This window comes from Bubalus bubalis, chromosome 4 (genome assembly GCF_019923935.1).
Source record: "Bubalus bubalis isolate 160015118507 breed Murrah chromosome 4, NDDB_SH_1, whole genome shotgun sequence".
In the NCBI taxonomy this organism is placed as follows: domain Eukaryota; kingdom Metazoa; phylum Chordata; class Mammalia; order Artiodactyla; family Bovidae; genus Bubalus; species Bubalus bubalis.
The window spans coordinates 144279560-144298251 of NC_059160.1; the positions used below are offsets into that span (position 1 = coordinate 144279560).

Here is an 18692-nt window from a genome sequence, read left to right on the forward strand (position 1 = left end):
TCACAAGTTCCGTTTGCCAGAGTTGACCATGTCTTGAGCATGTTTTGGGAAGTCTACTCCTTGGAACTGTCACAAACAAACAAACTTGGGGGTTTACATGATACTCAGAAAACGAAAACAGGGCTTGATATTTTTCCTGGGGTGCTCAGTTACCTCAGCACCTGCTGACAGAGTACTGATGTCAGTGTCACTTGCACTCACCACCGAGTTTGTTCAGAGAGGCCCCAGCAATGGTCTTGACTGCATTGCTTCAGAGAGCTTGTCACTGTGGTTCTCAAGGCTGATGCCTTAGAGTGTAGTCTCTACAAGTATCCACAAGTGTCCCTCCATATAGGGTGCTCCCATTGTGCCACTCCCTCAGTTCAATCAAAGGCACTAGCTTCTTGTTCCCTTCTCTTAGGATAAGCCATCTCAATCTTCCTAATGGTCTTGAAGCCCAAAACCTGTTTACTGATCCTATGGTCCTGTCCCATGAAATGCCACTGTATTTTTGCAGACATTAGCAAATTAAATGACCTAAATCTTCACAAAAAGTAAAAATGGGAGACACAATTAAGGTGCTTTGAGACTCTGGAGACATAGTCTTTCTAAGGTGGGATTGTACTGGCAGAATTTCAGGCCTGATGAAGTGGGCAAGAGAGAGATCATCTGGAAATAGAATGGAAAAGTGAAATACATTGTTGGCAGTTATTTGCTCTGGAGGGAAGATGGGGCTCAATAATATTACCCCCTTTCAGATGGTTAATTCTGAGAATAAAATTACACATGTCAAATTCTCAATACAGTTCTAGGTAGAGTGAGTTGAGTGTAAATGGAAATTATGTCAGAGATACTAGAAATACATAGAGATATCATAGACACTGTCATAGATGCTAGATATAAAGATTAAAGTCATAGTTCCCCAGGTTGGGGAACACAGTAATGTCATCTCTCACGACAGAGAGGAGGAGCTTGGCTATACAGACAGACATTTAGTTCATTTGGGCTCTGCTGTATTTATCCATCTATCCATCTCAGTCAGAAATGAAATGTGAGATGGTTGTCTCAGGTTTGCCTGCTTATTTAAACTGAAAATTGTGTCAGACTTAATTTGTCATAGGGAGCTCTGACTTGGAAGCTGTCTGACTCCATTTCTTACTATCTGTTTGACCAGGAAGTGCTTCTGAATCCAACCTAGCTTCAGTTACCTTATCTGTTAAAAAGAGAGAGGGAGAAATACTAAGAGAACTTAACATGGAGTTGTGAAATTAAGGCCTCCAGCATACAGTGTTCAATACATGTTAGCTCTAGCTATTAACAACATCCCCTATCATTTACTGTGATAATGACTCACTAGGAGCAAGGTGAAGATTATCTCAAATTATTGTAGTTGTTACTGATAACTGATAAGCTGAGGGAGTGGGAATCTGGACTGACTCCCAAGTGTCCTCAAGCCCCTCTGCTCCCTCTCAAAGTGCTGATAATCAACTGCCCTTCCATTCCTTTCTGTTCTTACCCCCAGGAGCTCTCCTCACCCAGTGCAACAGTCAGGATTCCAGCCTTCTTTCCCCTCAGCATCTGAACTGTCCCCCATGCTGCGAGGCACTGGCTAGAGTCTGCTGTGACAGATAGATCACAAGTTTCTTTCCGTACACTCCTGGGGATTTTTGTCTGAATCCCCATCCCAACCGAGGCCTGAATTTCACGGATTTCACTACAGCGCCTCGCCAGCCGATCGAGATGGAGCCTCTGGATCATTCTTTGTCCCTTCAAGTGAATGGGATAACCCAGGAAAGGGACCAGACACTAGAACCTCAGAAAGTCACGAAAAAGGTTCTTAGAATTGAGTCCCAACTCGTTATTTTACTAGAGAGTAAACGGAGGTCACAGAGGGAAAGTAACTTACGCAAACTGATTAGAAGCAGACGGAGACCTAACTCCTGACCCGAGGGAGTCCACCCCTCGTGGCGTCTTCTTGGGGGCGATCCCAAAGCCAGGGCCAAGGCGGCCGTCCTAGTCCTCCAGGCTCTGCGGAACCCTGACCTGCCGTTCGCGCCGCAGTTGGAGGGAGCTTAATTCCGCGGGAGCTGTGGGCGCCACCCGCCCATCGGTCGGGTTTAGCCCCAGTGACTGCCCATGGGGGAAGAGGAGCTCGGGTTGCCGGGAAGCAGGGAAGTGGGGAGTCCCCCGGAGTGGGAGTTGGGGGATTGGGTTGGGGTGTGGAGAATGACCTGGGAATTAAGCACTTGGAAACCCCTATTGGCCGCCTCTCGGGTGAGAGCAGTGGCCGTCCCCAGGCCACTGGCACGTCCCGCCCCACCCCCTGCCCGGCGCTCAAATCAACCCCGCCCCCCGGAGCCCCGTTCCCCCGGCAGCCGGCGCCGCGCACAGTAAGCCGATCCCTCCCGCAGACCGCGGCCACCAGCGCACCGAAGCTGCGGGCCCTGGCCGCCGAGGCAGCATGGCCCGGCCCGTGCAACTGGCGCCAGGTTCCTTGGCGCTGGTGCTGTGCAGGCTGCAGGCACAGGAGGAGGCGGAGGGTGCGGAGGAGCCTGGCGGGCGCGCTGTGTTCCGCGCCTTCCGAAGAGCCAACGCGCGCTGCTTCTGGAACTCCCGGCTGGCGCGCGCCGCCTCGCGGCTGGCCTTCCAAGGCTGGCTGCGGCGCGGGGTGCTGCTGGTGCACGCGCCTCCCGCCAGCCTGCAGGTGCTGCGCGATGCCTGGTGTCGCCGGGCCCTGCGCCCGCCGCGGGGCTTTCGAATCCTGGCGGTGGGTGAGTGCGGGGCCCGGAAGGGAGAGCGTCAGGCGCGAGCTGCGGGACCGAGCCCTGGCCTTTGGGGCGGGAACTGGCGGTGGAGGGTGCGGATTTGGGAGCGCAGACAGAGTGGCTGGAGAACTGTCCTGAGACGTTCCTTCTTGCTGGGACACAAGAGCTTCCACCTTCAACGAGACATGACTGGACGTGCCCTGGGCCAACTTTAGGGTGTCTCCATTCCTCAACTCTTTGAGGCAGTGAAGTGCACAGGTTCCTGATCGAAGGAACTTTCAGTCTGGAAAAGTGATGTTTTAGGGAGAGAGGTTTAGGGCCCCGGGAGCCGGAAGTGTGCGGTCAGGAGACCGGGGCCTCAGCGCCGGCTTCATGGGTGGGGGTGCTTAGGAAATGTACACCAGGAGCTGGCCAGAATCTACCGATTGTGAACTGGCTGATGTTTTGTTTGTTTTGTTTCAAATTACACGCTTGGAGCGGACAACAGGCTGTGGTTTTCATGCCCTGCTGTACTGGGTGGTGTGGTGGTCTTGGAACAGAGCCTAGTAGAGGGTTTGGGGTCGTTAACTCATAGGGAAAAAGAAATGACAAATGGCGTTCTGGACACATCCCATCCCATTAGCTAAATAGGGAGAATTCCTCCTTTCCAGTCTTTTCAGAGTCCATTTGTTAGGAGACAGCAGCTTTTTGCTTGTGTAAAATAGTTTCTCATTAAGAACATAAGCCGCCACATCACTGAGTGGTCTCTGTTACCCACTAAACTCATGTGGGTGTCAGCTCCCTGCAAACAGCCTGGTTCTGCCTGCATTTATGTGGGGCTATACCATTTGATGGTGTGCTATTGACAAGTCTCCAGTTGTTCCAGCCCTCAATTTTGACTCCTACTGAAGAATCCCTCTCTGTCTCAGCCCATAAATCATCCTCGGAGGAGGAGGAGGAGAACAAGGAGCAGCAATAAAACACATTTGTTTTAGTCCCCAGGTGTAAGGGAGCAGGATAGCATGAGGTACTTGATGTTGTGTATCATCTGCTCAGAGGTGATGTCTCCACATCCTAGGCCGGTGAGGTCGAACCTTGGCTTCTCACCTCCATGCATCCAATTCTGTATGGTACCTCTACCCACCCCCACTTTTCTTCCCTAAAGAGCTCATTTGCAAAGCCACATACACACATTTCATCTCCTTTTACTTGGAGGAGTGAGTGAAGAAAATAGGTTTCTGGCTTTGATAGCGGTGAACCAAGTAGCCAAGCCAAAATTCTCAAAGGGGAAGGGGTCTTTCACACAGGCTGGATGAAAAGCTCTTTTCAGCCCTGTGTCCTCGGTTTTTCTGGTTTGAATTAGCGGCTGCATTCTCTGGTTCCCCCATCCCCCTTTCAAAGGGTGAGCACAGAGCATATTGCAGAGAAGGAGTGGATGGGGTTGGGGTCTGGACCTGAGGGTGAAATAGAGAGGGCTTGTGCTAAGCCAGAGGTAGCTGTGATGCTGCACCTGGGCTGTAGCCAGCAGTGGTGAATGCTGGTTCGTGGGTTGACCCTGTTTGCTGCCATTGGAAAGATGCATTGGACAAAGTGAACATATCACCAGGTACTCTTAATTCTCCACCCACTAGATAGTGCTGCCTCAGTGCGCAGTTCAGGATATGATGGACACTGTATTCTATGGCGTGTGCAGCACAGTGGTCTTTACTCTGGGTCATCTCCCCTGATGAGGGGCTCTTGGAGGGAATAGTTTTGAGGTTATTTAACAGAATATTGATAAGAATTTGAACATAATTCGTACAAAACCACCTACTGGGATATTTTGAGGAAGAAAACAGGGGAGATCTTATTTGATGCTGGTCAGTGGATACACATGAGGAGAGAGGTTTGTTTTAAATGTATTCGCTAATTACTAGTCTAATTTGGGGGTCCTTGGGTCAGATTGCAGGAGAGGAGGCATCAAGGCAGCTCTTGGGCCACCTCAAGAGTCCCAGAAGGTGGTGAGAGGAGGAGAAGTGGATTTCTCTCAAAGATACTGGAAATTTCAGTCCACTTGCTTTCACAAGTCTGGCAGGTCTGGCTTCCAGAAGCTAAAATGAGCTTCCAGGAAGGCAAGGAAGAACAGCTGAGAACTAATGCAGGTTTTCACTCCACTCTCAGTACCTTGTGGGAAAGAGCAAAATGTTAGAAAAAGACACAAAGAATCAATTTGGTCAGACCAGTTTGGTCTCTTTGGCATCATAGATTTTTCATTGTTGTTTTGTTTTTTGAGGCTCATGTACTCCTATGTAAGGGGTTCCCTGGTGGCTTAGCGGTAAAGAATCTGCCTACCAATGCAGGCGACGTGGGTTTAATCCCTGGGTCCATGGGAGAAGGAGTCCCATGGACACAGGAGCCTGGCGGGCTATAGTCCACGAGGTCACAAAGAGTTGGACATGAGTTAACAACAACTCCTGTATAAGAGCATTTGGGCTTAGGAAGTGTTGCTGATCAGCTCAGACAAAATGCAGGGAGGCAAGGAGGAATGGCCCTCAGTTTTATAAGCCCACTGTGCTCCGTGGGGCCTTCTCCTAGACTTCCAAACCGGGGGCTTATGGTGGCCTTGTAAGATTTAAGGAGGGATTGCTGTAGCCAAGCAGACAGGGGTCACCTGAACCCCAGGGACAGATCTGAATTTAAGGCTACAGCAGTTTGTTTCTCCCCTGTTTTGTGCATCTTCTTTCCCTATTCACTTTCTCTATCCCACTTACTCACTCACTCTGGTGAGAAAAATAGTTTCCAGGCTGACAGAATTTCCCTAAGGGGCCGAAGGATCTTTAGCAGGATAACCAGGCGCTAACTCTTCTTTTGTGCTCTAGTCCTCAAGTGTTTTCTGTTTCTATTCTTTTTTTAAAAAAATTAGCAAATGACCTTAACAACTGATGGGTTGAGCTCTGGAAGCTTCCCAAAACTGCAGGTGGTGGAGATGGGGGACACCTGTGTTTGTTTGGATGAATCAGTCCTTACTGGAGGACCACACCCACTGGGGAGTTGAAAGGTTTATGATGGCCTCCTGGGGTAAGGGAGGGGAGGCCACTTGGCCAAACCAGTTTGTTTTCCGAAATTGGTAGTTGAGGTATCCCAACTCTTTCACAGCCAGTGTGGCCTTTCATCTTTTTCATCGAATGAGAATGAAAATAAGAATGCCTGTGTGAGTTCCTTGGTGATCCACAGTGGTTAGGGTTCTGGGCTTTCACTGCTGTGGCCAGGGTTCAATCCCAGAAACCAAGATCCTTCAGGCTGTGCAGCACTGCCATAAACACAAAACAAAAAAATGCCTGTGGCTTTTTCAAAACACTTGTTTCATTAATGTATTCATATGCTAGATACTGTTCTAGTTTTTTTTTTTTTTTTCTTTCTGTTTTAGTGTACTTTTCACTCAGAGTTGAGTGAGTTCAAGGAGAGAATGGAGTCAGCCTGTGTACTTCATATTTAGTTCAAGAGGGGAGAGCTGAGTGGGAGCCTGGGTTCTGGAAGCTGGCTGGTTCACACGCAGTCTTCTGCATCCCGCGGTGACAGATGTGGGCACTGCAAGACCTGATTCTTGCAAGTCTCTGATTCAGCTGGACAAGAGTAGCCTGGTGTGTGCTTTGAAGGGTACTAAAGATCAGGCTGTCAGGTTGGTGAAGGGGAGGTGATGGGAGGATTTTCCTACCTCTCCTCATGTCTCTCTTACCTGCTCCTTGAAACATCTCTGAGCACAGAGGAATCAAGGTAAAATGACAAGGGCTCCTTCTGAGTCGAGTCCAGCCAGTAATTTATGCTAGGTGTAAATGTCAAACTCTGTTCTGGGATCTTATTTGGGGGAATAGTTCAAGGATACGTAGGCCCTGATGGTACAAGAGTTGGGCAAACATCAGAAATGTTCTGACTTACTTTATCTGATTTTGGGAATGGCCGGGGGTTAGGATATGGAGAGATGGTGAGGAGAAGGAATGGGCCAACTCCTATTCTTCCTTGTTTCTGGAGTTGTGTTGTGAATTGGCATCTTGTTGGGTTCAGTAGCTAATGGAATTTTTAGATGAAATTAACAGTGAAATTCCCAAATTATAAATGTAGCATTTCATGCATTTTTCATATAATATACATGAGTGTAACCCAAATTTCCAATACAGTTTGAAAAATTACCATGACCCTAGAAAGTTCCCTCTGCCCCTTCCCAGTCAGCTCTGCCCCCACCCTCAGAAGTAACCACTTTTCTGTGTAAACCATAAATTAAGTTTGCTTGTTCAAGCGCTTCACATAAGTGAAATCATAGACTATATACTGTTTTGTGTGAGGATTCTTCATTCAGCCCAATGTTTCTGAGATTCATCTCTGTTGCATTATTAATTTGTTCCTTTTTATTGCTCAGTAGAAATCCATTTTACTAATGTCAATATATCATGGTTTATTCATTTATCCTTAGATGGACATCTGGAATGTTTCCAGTTTATGGCTAACATGAAAAACTTTTATGAATATTTCTGTACACTTTTTTTGTGCTTTTATTTCTTCTGGGTCCTTACTTAGGAGAGGGATTGCTGACTCCTTAAGTAGGTTATGTTTAGTTTTATGGCACCTTTTCCCAAAGTGTTTGTACGATTTTACACTCATTTTATATTCCCCAAAGGTTTTCTCCAGTGTTTTCTACTAGAAGTTTTATAGTTTTATGGTTTTACATCAGGTCTATGAGCCATTTTATTTATGTGAGTTCCCTAGTGGCTCAGTCGGTAAAGAATCCGCCTGCAATGCAAGAGACATGGGTTTGATCCCTGGGTTGGGAAGATCCCTTGGAGGAGGCAATGGCAACCCCTTCCAGTAGCCTTGCCTGGAAAATCCCCATGGACAGAGGAACCTAGAGGGCTGCAGTCCATGGGGTCACGAAGAGTCAGACACGACTGAGTGACTAAGCACAGCACACAGCACCTGAATGGTATGAGGTGTAGTTTGAAGGTTTTTCTTTTCTTTTTGCATATGGGTGTCCAGTTGTTCATGACAATTTGTTGAAAAGACCAACCTTTCTCATTGAGTTCCATTTGCAACTTTGTGGAAAATCAGTTGAGTATATATGTAAGGGGCTATTTCCATTCATCCTGAGTCTGTCTTTTCACCAATACTGTACTTACTGTATTTTATAGTAAGACTTGAAATCAGATGTTGTGAGTCCTCCAACTTTGTTCTTCCACATAAATTTTAGAATCAGCTTGTCAATGTCTTTAAAAAAAAATACACCTGGAATTTTAATTGGGATTGTATTGAAACAATAGATTAATTTGAAGTTAGATGCGAAATGAATCCTGGTTTTCCTCAAACTGCTCTGGTTTTGGAAATGATAGTCTTGCATCTTGGGAACCCCCTATATCCCAGGCAGACTGGGATGCTTGGTCACCCTTATTTGGGGAGAATTGACATCTTAACAATTTATGTCTTAATTTGTTTTGGCAGTGATTTGTACTTCTAAGTGTTTAAGTCCTAAATATCTTTTGTTAATTTATGTCCCTGAAAACAATTTTGGATTCTATTGTAAATAGAATTACTTTAAAATAAACTTTTTGTTTTGGAAAAATTTTAGATTTACAGAAAAGTTGCAGAGTTTCATATTCGTTACCCAGTTTCACATAATGTTTTACCTTACTTTAAAAGAAGTTGAGATATAATTCCCATAACATAAAATTAACCATTTTAAGGTCTACAATTCAGTGGGTTTTAGTGTATTTACAGTTGTATGATCATTCCCATTATCTAATTCTAGAACATTTTCATCACCTCCAAAGAAACTCTATATCCACTAGCAATATCTCCCCATTCTCCCCTTGCCCAAGCCTCTGCCAACCAGTCATCCACCTTCTACCTTTATGAATTTGCCTATGCTGGACATTTCATGTAAATGGAACCCACACAATATGTGGTCTTTTGTGTCTGGTACATTTTACTTAGCATAATGTTTTCAAAGTTCCTTCATGTTATATCTTATGTACTTAATTTTTATGGCTGAATAATATTCCACTATATGGATGTACCACATTTTGCTTATCTACTCATCAGTGGATGGTTGTTTGCGTTGGTTCCACTTTTTGGCCACTGTGAAGAATGCTATGAACATTTCTATTCAAGTTTGTGTGTAGACATATGTTTTTATTTTGGGGTAGATCCCATTTGGTTATTTTTTTTTAAATAATGGATGGGAAATTGTTTTATTATTTGATTATTTATTTTTTGGTTGCGTTGTGAAACTTGTGGAACTCAGATCCCCAGACCAGGGAGTGAACATACGTCCTTGGCAGTGAGAGAGCCAGGTCTCCAACCACTGGACCACCAGGGAATTCCCCATTTGATTATTTTTTAATAATTTGTTTCTCTAATGAGATTTCTAACCTGTTCATTATAAGTATGTTTTCTTTTTTTAAAAAAATCTTTCAGAATAGCTATACTAGCTTTATTCCTTGTATCCCTATATGGGCCACCAAAAAAAAAAAAAAAAATTCCTTGTAATTCTACCATCTCAGTCATCTTAGGATCGATCTCATTGGTTGCCTTTTCTTTGGAATGGCTCACTTTGTTTGTATTGTCTAGACATAGATTGTATCTCTGACATTATGGATTGTCATTATGGATTATATCTCTGACATTATGAGTCATATGTTGTGGACACTCTGGATTATTATTTTCCTCAGTAGAGTTTTTTTGTTTGTTTGCTTATTAAGCAACTAATTCGGCTGTGCTCCTATCTCTGAACTCTGTCTCCCCTGCAGTAAATGGCAGGTTGAAATCTCTTAAGGTAGGCTGCTTGTGCCCTCTGCATGCATGGTTCACAGTTCAGTCAGGAGTTTATATTTAGAATTTGGGGTTCCACCTCCATGGCTCACTCGTTTTCAGCATCACTTTCTTGCTGAAGTAGCTGCTCCAAAGTGGCCTTAGATTCTTTAATCCAGTAAGATCGGCTTTTGGGTTTCTGCCATAGTTTCAGTCTCCTGGCCTGGCTCCTAATGTAGCTTGCCTTTAGGTGAAGGGCCATAAAAAATGAGAAACTTATGTATTGCCATTTCCTTCTGAGAGGACTGCCCTTCCAGTTTCTACTGATTTTGGTTGCATTTAAGTACTTTCAAGTTTTTATATTTTGTCCAAAGTTTATGGTGGTTTTTTGCAAGAGGGTTGGTCTAATAATATCTTGTCCACTATTATTAGAAATGAAACCTCATTAATGGGTGTTTTTAAGTCCTGCCTTTTTCTCTTTTAAAACATCATGACCACAGAGAAATTAATGGTTATGACAAGATCATTTAGTGTTCGTCATTCAGTTGTGTCCAGCTTTTTGTGACCCGTGGACTGTAGCCTGCCAAGCTCTATCCATGGAATTCACCAGATCAGAATACTGGACTATTCCCTTCTTCAGGGGATCTTTCCTACCCAGGGATTGAAACAGGGTCTCCTGTGTTGCAGACAGATTATTTAGCCAGTCATCAAAACAAATGCCTCTGTTCCATCTCTTTTCTCTCCCAGACCTTGGTATCCAGTCTTTTATGGCTTATTCTTTTTCTTCTGTTTAGTAGTAACCTGAAATAACTCTGCCCATTTTGCAGATAGGAAATGGAATGAATCAAGCCTGTGATGTGGCTAGTTGTTTGGGTTTCTTACCTTGAGTTTCTTACCTTCCTCTCTATTCATCACCAGTTCTTCCAGGGTTCCTGCAGAGACTCGTAATTTTCACCAGCCAGTGCCCTGGTACTCACTCTCCCTGTGAGCCTGTCAGATTCCTACCAGGCCTTTGGTTCACTCCAAGGTTTGGGAAATGGCAGAAACAGCTGCTCTGACCCCGCTTTTGCTCTTACCTCCCTTTCTACCCGGGATCTCTCCAGCCATGTTTTTCTGGCTTTGTTCTGCCAGATGTTGCCTTTTCCCTTATTCTGGGCAGGGGCAGCTGAAGGGTTTAGTCTGAAAGAGCCAAAGGGCTCACAACAGGGTGTCTTGTAGACATATTTCTGTTATCAAGCTGGATGATCTGAATGTTGCATCTGGGTAGTTAATGAGTGTCCTTAGCTTCATGTTTTGATTTGGCAACTGGTGGATGAGAGGCGGCACCTCTAGTGGCCACCGTGTATGTTGAGGTCCAGTGGGATGAAAAGCGCTGTCAACTTGAAAATCATCTTGGATTCCTCTTCCTTTTGCCTCATCCCCAGCCAGCATGTCACCAAGTTCCATGAGGCTTACTCCTTGGTGTCTCTCAAACCCACCCCTTTCTCACCATTTCCACTGCTGCGGCTTTATCCAACCAAGATCCACCATGTCCTACCTGAATTATGGCTCCGGCTTCCTCCCTTTTTATGGTGCTGTCTCCTGGCTGGCCCTGGACACTCCAGTTCATTCCCCATCCTCCAGGTGGACAGACTATCAGCATCTAAACTGCAGATATGATTCTGCTCTTTATCTGCTAGAGTCCCTTCTGCTTTTCTTCTTATCTTTTCAGGAAAAGTCCAGAGCCTTTAACATGTGCTGGAAGGCTCTCGAATCCAAGTCTAGCCTGAACTCCCCCTCACCCCATCTCCCCCATCTTCTGAGGTGCCTGCCTTTCTTTATCAGTCAGCGATCAGTCAGAGAAACAGAACTGCTGTGAAATATATATTAAGAGATTTATTACAAGGAATTGGCTTTGCATGATTGTGAGGGCTGGCAAGGCAAGTCTAAAATCCATTGGTCTGGCCATCATGAAAGGCAGGCTGGAAGTCTCAGGCACATGCCCAGGCTGCTCTGCATAAGTGGAGTTTCTTCTTTTGAGGAGCCTCAGTTCTGCACGTAAGCCTTTTCAACTGATAGAAGCCTAAATTGTCAAGGATCATCTCTCTTAAGTTTTATTGACTTTAATCCCATCTATAGTTTCAAAGTGAAGCTTAGATTAGCATTTGATTGAACAACAGTATCTATAGCCAGCTGACATATAATACTAACCATTATTTCCCTTCAGCCAGACCTGAGTACTGTGTTCTGAACACACTGGGCTCTCACATAGGCTATCTTAGCATGCTGTTCCCCCTGGGGTGCCTGAGATGGGTGCTCTTTGTTGTTGTTCAGTTGCTAAGTTGTGTCTAACTCTTTGCAACCCCATGGACAGCAACACGCCAGGCTTCTCTGTCCTTCATTATCTCCCAGAGTTTGCTCAAACTCATGTCCATTGAGTCAGTGATGCCATCCAACCATTTCATCCTCTGTTGCCCCCTTCTCCTCTTGCCCTTAATCTTTCCCAGCATCAGGGTCTTTTCCAGTGAGTCAGCTCTTTGCATCAGGTGGCCAAAGTATTGGAGCTTCAGCTTCAGAATCAGTCCTTGCAATGGGTACTCAGGGTTGATTTCCTTTAGGATTGACTGGTTTGATATCCTAGCTGTTCAAGGGGCTCACAAGAGTCTTCTCTGGCACCACAATTTGAAAGCATCAGTTCTTTGGTGCTCACTCTTCTTTATGGTTCAACTCTTACATCCATACATGACTACTAGAAAATCCATAGCTTTGACTATATGGACCTTTGTTGGCAATGTGATGTCTCTGCTCTTTTAATATGCTGTCAAAGTTTGTCATAGCTTTTCTTCCAAGGAGCAGACATCTTAATTTCATGGCTGCAGTCACTGTCTACAGTGATTTTGGAGCCCAAGAAAATAAAGTCTCTCACTGTTTCCATTGTTTCCCCATCTATTTGACATGAAGTGATGAGAATGGATGCCATGATCTTAGTTTTTTGAATGTTAGGTTTAAGCCAGTTTTTTCACTTTCTTTCACTCTCATCAAGAGACTCTTTAGTTCCTCTTCCCTTTGTGCCATTAAAGTGGTATAATCTGCATATATGAGATTGTTGGTATTTCTCCTGGCAGTCTTGATTCCAGCTTGTGCTTCATCGAGCCCAGCATTTCTCTTGATGTACTCTGCAAAGAAGTTAAATAAGCAGGCTGACAATGTACAGCCTTGACGTACTCCTTTCCCAATTTTGAACCGGTCCATTGTTCCTTGTCTGGTTCTGTTTCTTCCTGACCCACATACAAGTTTCCAAGGAGGCAGGTAAGATGGTCTGGTATTCCTATCACTTTAAGAATTTTCCATAGTTTGTTGTGAAAAAGTTGGCTTAAAGCTCAACACTCAAAAGACAAAGATCATGGCATCTGGTCCTATCACTTCATGGCAAATAAATGGAGAAACAATAGAAACAGTGGCTGACTTTATTTTTTGGGGCTCCAAAATCACTGCAGATGGTGACTGCAGCCATGAAATAAAAAGACACTTACTCCTTGGAAGAAAAGTTATGACCAACCTAGACAGCATGTTGAAAATCAGACATTACAGGAGATGGCAAGAGTGAACATTGACATTTTAGGAATCAATGAAGTAAAATGGACAGGAATGGGCAAATTTAATTCAGATGACCATTATATCTACTACTGTGGGCAAGAATCCCTTAGAAGAAATGGAGTAGCCCACATACTCAACAAAAGAACCATACTCAGTAAGTCTTTAATCTAATTGTCTGCTGATGGGTGGGGCTCTGCTCCCTCCCAGTTAGTTGTTTGTCCTGAGGTGACCCGGGTGAGCCTGAAATCTACAGGCTCTATGGTCTGGCTATTGGCGACACCCAAGAGGACTTAGGTCAACATGCACCTCCCCAAACTGTTGCTGCCAGTGCCCATGGGTGCTCTTTGGTTTCCCCCAGATCTGCCATGGCTGGAGTCACCATCCCTGTATGTACTTACATGTCTGTTGTTCTCCAAGGGAAAAACAAAGTCTTGAGTCATCTTTGAGTTTCAGATACTTCATTCTTACCTCTGGGGCTGGCTGAGGGATGAATGTCCCAGAAAATTTTGTGGTTATCTCCAGACTATTTGTTTCAAAACATGATCATTTTCCTTCTTTTATTGTACCACGTATTAAGCCTCTTAAGTAGCTCTGTGAATCTTGCACACGATACTACTAAAGAACACCAGCATAAAATTATCTTCAGTTGCTGAATTATCTTCAGTCTCAGCAAAACTGAGAAGAGTCACTGAAAGCTGAAAGTTTCCTGACCACTTAGAACCACTTGGTTAGTGGAGAAAAGTCAGGTTCAAATTCCTGCCCTGCCACTTACTAGCTCTGTAACCTGGAGCTAATCACTTAGCCCTCTCAGCTCTACTGTTTTCATAGATACAAAGGAGATTACAGTAACTTCTTTGCAGCTTGTTTTGAAGAGGTACCTGAGAGTACTCAGCCTATGGCTAGTCCAGAGTCAGAGTCAGGAAAACAACAAAGAAATGGAATCTTTAGCATGGAGGGAGAAGAAAATGTGTCTCTAGCTTCTCATTCTCGCTAGCCTGTCTCCACTGGGGCCTGTGCTGAATATTGCTGGTCTGGCACATGACCATGCTCAAGATCTCTGTCCTTTTGTCCTTGCTTCCTATTTTACACCAGGCCCTTAGTGCCAGTCAGATCCACAACCCTTTGAACCTTATCTCAGATCCAAAGGGTGCCTGGTGCTATAGAAAGAACCCTGAATTGGGATTTCAATACCTGACTTTGAAACTAACCCTGCTGCTAAGTTGCAGGGAATCTTTAGGTCAGTCACCTCACTTCTCTGGGCCTCTGGGTGTTCAGCTGTGAAGAGCCCACTGCTCACTTTGGCTTTGTTGACTGGCTCAGGCTTCCCAGCTCCTGGCTTGGCACTAGCCTGTCTGAATCAGCCTGCCAGTCACCTATGTCAGGAGGCGCAGATGAAAGCTCACATTAAAGTTGCTTAAGTTATTTTCCACAATCAGGGATGTTGAATCTTCACCTTATTCCTTCCCACACATCTTGATTCTCTAATAGTATCCTTCTTCGCCATGTGTCTGAAGTCTCGAGGCTGTTGGAGCTCTCCATGCTGGGCCTCCCTTGCTCACATGATCATTTATTAGGTATGCACTGAGCCTTTATTATGTGGCTGGCCCTGCGCATGCATTGAGGGACAAAATGCTCATACCCTCACCTTAGGGGGCTTGTTGACTAGGGTCAGATGAACAAATAAGTGATACAGAATCATATGAAGCAAATTAAAAAAAAAAAAAAAAGAATCATGTCGAGCAATAGAAGGACAGATGATCAAGAGCCCCATAAATATGTACACATGATTCCAGGAGAAAGTATCACCTGAACCAAGATAGGAAGAATAAGTAGATGTTAGCTTGATGAGAAGCACACTTTGAGCAGAGGTCAGGGGAGGGCATGTGTCCCTGGGCAAGGCCCACATGGAAGAACCACCAGCATCTGAGCACAGCCAGAGCATGGAGTAGGAGGTGGGCAGTGGCATGAAGGGCCTGGAGAGGGGCTGGCCTGTGACAGGCCTTGACTGCTATACTGGGGAATGTGGATTTGAGCCTGAGGCCACTGAAGAGTATCAAGGAGTCGAGTACATGTTCGTGTGTGTGATTACTTTCATACTCTTATTCAACACAATACATCATAGATGTTTCCCAGCCTCATGTGTGTATTATCTTCATAGAGATTGTTGCCTGTACTCGTGCCTTTGACCTCTGTGGATCTACTGCAGTTTATGCCATTGGTGCTTGTTCAGTGGTTACTCTGTCATCTGAGTAAGGTCATAAAAAGAGCCCAAAGGCCATGCAGGAGACCCAAGATCTAATTCTGTCCCTAACCAGATGAGTGACCAGCTTTTCATCTGGTCCTCTTGGAGCCTTGGTTGCCTTGTCTGTTGGCAAGTCTTCTATCTGCCCTTTATACTTCACAGCATTGGCATTGGGCTCAAATGAGATACTATCTGTGAAAACATTTTGTAAAATACAAAGCACAAGCACCAAGATATCTTTCCATTTACTATCTTTCATCAATGTTTTCAGGCTCTCACATCCTTAGTTAAATTTATTCCTAAGGATTTTATTCTTTTGATACTATTGCAAATGGAGTTATTGTCTTAGTTTCCTTCTTAAATAGTTCCTTGTTGGTAAATAAAAATGCAACTGATTTTTTAAAATTGATTTTTGTATGTCGATTTTTATATCCTGCAATTGTACTCAATTTGTTGATCCATTTTAACAGCTTTTATGGGGTCTTTAGGGTTTTCTGCATATTTTATCATGTCATCTGTAAATATATAATTTCAGTTATTTCCAATTTGGATGACTTTTATTTCTTTCTCTTGCTTAATTGCTCTGGCTGGGAGTTCCAGGACTATGTTGAATAGAAGTGGTGAGAGTGGGCATCCTTATCTTGTTTCCGATGTTATAGGAAAAGTTTTCAGTTTTTCCCCATTGATTATGATATGAGCTGTGGGCATTTCATGTATAGCCTTTTTTATGTTAATTTAATTAAGGTTAATTTGTAACCCACTCTAGTATTCTTGCCTGGAGAATCCCATGAACAGAGGAGGCTGGTGGGCTACAGTCCATAGGGTTGCTAAGAGTCGGACACGGCTGAAGTGATTTAGCAGCAATGTTCATGGATTGGAGGGCTTAATATTTTGAGCTTTTTATTTTGTATTAGGATATAGCAAATTAACAATGTTATGATAGTTTCAGGTGAACAGCAGAGGGATTCAGCCATATATATACACATGTATCTCCTCTCCCAAACCCCCCTCCCATCCAGGCTGTCACATAACAGAGTTCCATGTGCTATACTGTAGGTCCTTATTGGTTATCCATTTTAAATATAGCAGTGTGTACATGTCCATCTTGTCCATGCTACCCGAAGTGATCTATGGGTTCAGTGAATTCCCTATCAAGATCTCAGTGGCAACTCTGAATAACCAAAATAGTCTTGAGAAAGAAGAACAAAGCTGGAGGTATCACACACTCCAATTTCGAACTATATTACAAAGCTATAATAAGTCAAATGATATAGGAGTGGCGCAAAAGCAACGTAGATTAATGGAGCAGAATAGAAAGCCCAGAAATAAACCTCTGCTTATGTGGTCAATTATTCTATAGCAAAGGAGGCAAGAATATACAATGGGGAAAAGACAGTCTCTTCAGTAAATGATATTGAGAAAATTGGACAGCTATATGCACAAGAATCAAACTAGACTACTTTGTCATACCGTTCACAAAATAAACAAAAGGGACTTCCCTGGAGGTCCAGTGGTTAAGATTCTATGCTTCCACTGCAGATGGTATGGGTTCAATCCCTGGTCAAGGAACTTTGTGTATATGTATATATATTTGTGTATATATGACAAAAAACAAACAAACCTCAAATGGATTAAAGACATAAATGTAAGACCTGAAACCATAAAACTCCTAGAGGAAAACATAAGCAGTACACTCTGATATCAAAGAGCAATCTTTTTTTGGATATGTCTCTTCAGGCAAGGGAAACAAAAGTCGAAAATAAACAAATGGGACTACATCAAACTGCAGAGCTTTTGCACAATGAAGGAAATTATCAACAAAATGAAAAGCAATCTACTCAATGGGATATTTGCCAATGATATGTCTGATGTGAGCTAATATCCAAAATATACAAAGAACTCATCCAACTTGGTTAAAAAATGGACAGAAGACCTGAATAGACATTTCTCCAAAGAAGATATAAAGATTCCCAATAGACTTGTGAAAAGATGCTCAATATTGCTAGTCATCAGGGAAATACAAACCAAAGCTATAGTGAGACATCATGACTTACAGCTGTCAGAATGGCTATTATCCAGAAGTCAACAATGGGAATTCCTTGGCAGTCCACTGGTTAGGACTTAGCACTTTCACTGCTCAGGCCTGGGTTCAGTCCCTGGTTGGAGAACTCGGATCCTGAATGCCACGTGATATGGACAAATTTTAAAACAACAACAATAACAAGAAGTGTTGGCGAGGATATGGAGAAAAGTGCATTGTTGGTGAGAATGTAAGTTGATACAGCCACCATGAATAACAATAGGAGGTTCCTCAAATAATTAGAAATAAAACTACTGTGCCCTCCAGAAACTCCACTTCTGGGTAGTCATCCAAAGAAAGGCACTAATTAAAAAAAACAAAAAACCTAATGTTCATTGTAGCATTATTTGCAATAGCAAAGATATGGAAGCAAACTAAGTGTCCATCAATAAATGAATAAATGAACGAATAAAGAAGATGTGGTATGTATACATACACAGAAACTTATACACAATGGAATATTCAGTACAGTTCAGTTCAGTCACTCAGTCATGTCTGACTCTTTGTTACCCCATGGACCGCAGCATACCAGGCCTCCGTGTCCATCACCAACTCCCGGAGTTTACCCAAACTCATGTTCATTGAGTCGGTGATCCCATCCAACCATCCCATCCTCTGTCTTCTCCTTATCCTCCTTCCCTCAATCTTTCCCAGCATCAGGCTCTTTTCAAATGAGTCAGCTCTTCCCATCAGGTGGCCAAAGTATTAGAGTTTCAGCTTCAACATCAGTCCTTCCAATGAACACTCAGGACTGATTCCTTTATGATGGACTGTTTGGATCTCCTTGCAGTCCAAGGAACTCTCAAGAGTCTTCTCCAACACCACATTTCAGAAGCATCAATTCTTTGGCACTCATCTTTCTTTATAGTCCAACTCTCACATCCATACACGTGACTACTGGAAAAAACATAGCCTTGACTAGAAGGAACTTTGTTGCCGAAGTAATGTCTCTGCTTTTTAATATGCTATCTAGTTGGTCATAACTTTTCTTCCAAGGAGTAAGCGTCTTTTAATTTCATGGCTGCAGTCACCATCTGCAGTGATTTTGGAGCCCAAAAAAATAAAGTCTCTCACTGTTTCCACTGTTTGCCCATCTATTTGCCATGAAGTGATGGGACCGGATGCTATGATCTTAGTTTTCTGAATGTTGAGCTTTATGCCAACTTTTTCACTCTCCTCTTTCACTTTCATCAAGAGGCTCTTTAGTTCTTCACTTTCTACCATAAGGGTGGTGTCATCTGCATATTTGAGGTTATTGATATTTCTCCTGGCAATTTTGATTCCTGCATATACTTCA

General features: G+C 43.7%; 1 protein-coding gene across 4 annotated transcripts in view; it reads left to right on the forward strand.

Moving 5' to 3' along the window:
• Positions 1–1914: 1914 nt before the first annotated feature.
• STOX1 (storkhead box 1) overlaps positions 1915–18692 on the forward strand; it is a 53228-nt gene continuing 36450 nt past the window's right edge. Inside the window, exon 1 of one of the 4 annotated variants that reach the window (XM_006060332.4) lies at positions 1915–2750. In XM_006060332.4, coding sequence (XP_006060394.3) covers positions 2441–2750 — 310 coding nt within the window. In that variant the 5' untranslated portion in view covers positions 1915–2440. Of the gene's footprint in view, positions 2751–2803; positions 4330–6135; positions 6477–18692 lie in introns of those variants that run through there. The other 3 variants (XM_044942191.2, XM_044942190.1, XM_044942193.1) reach the window with 3 other exon arrangements.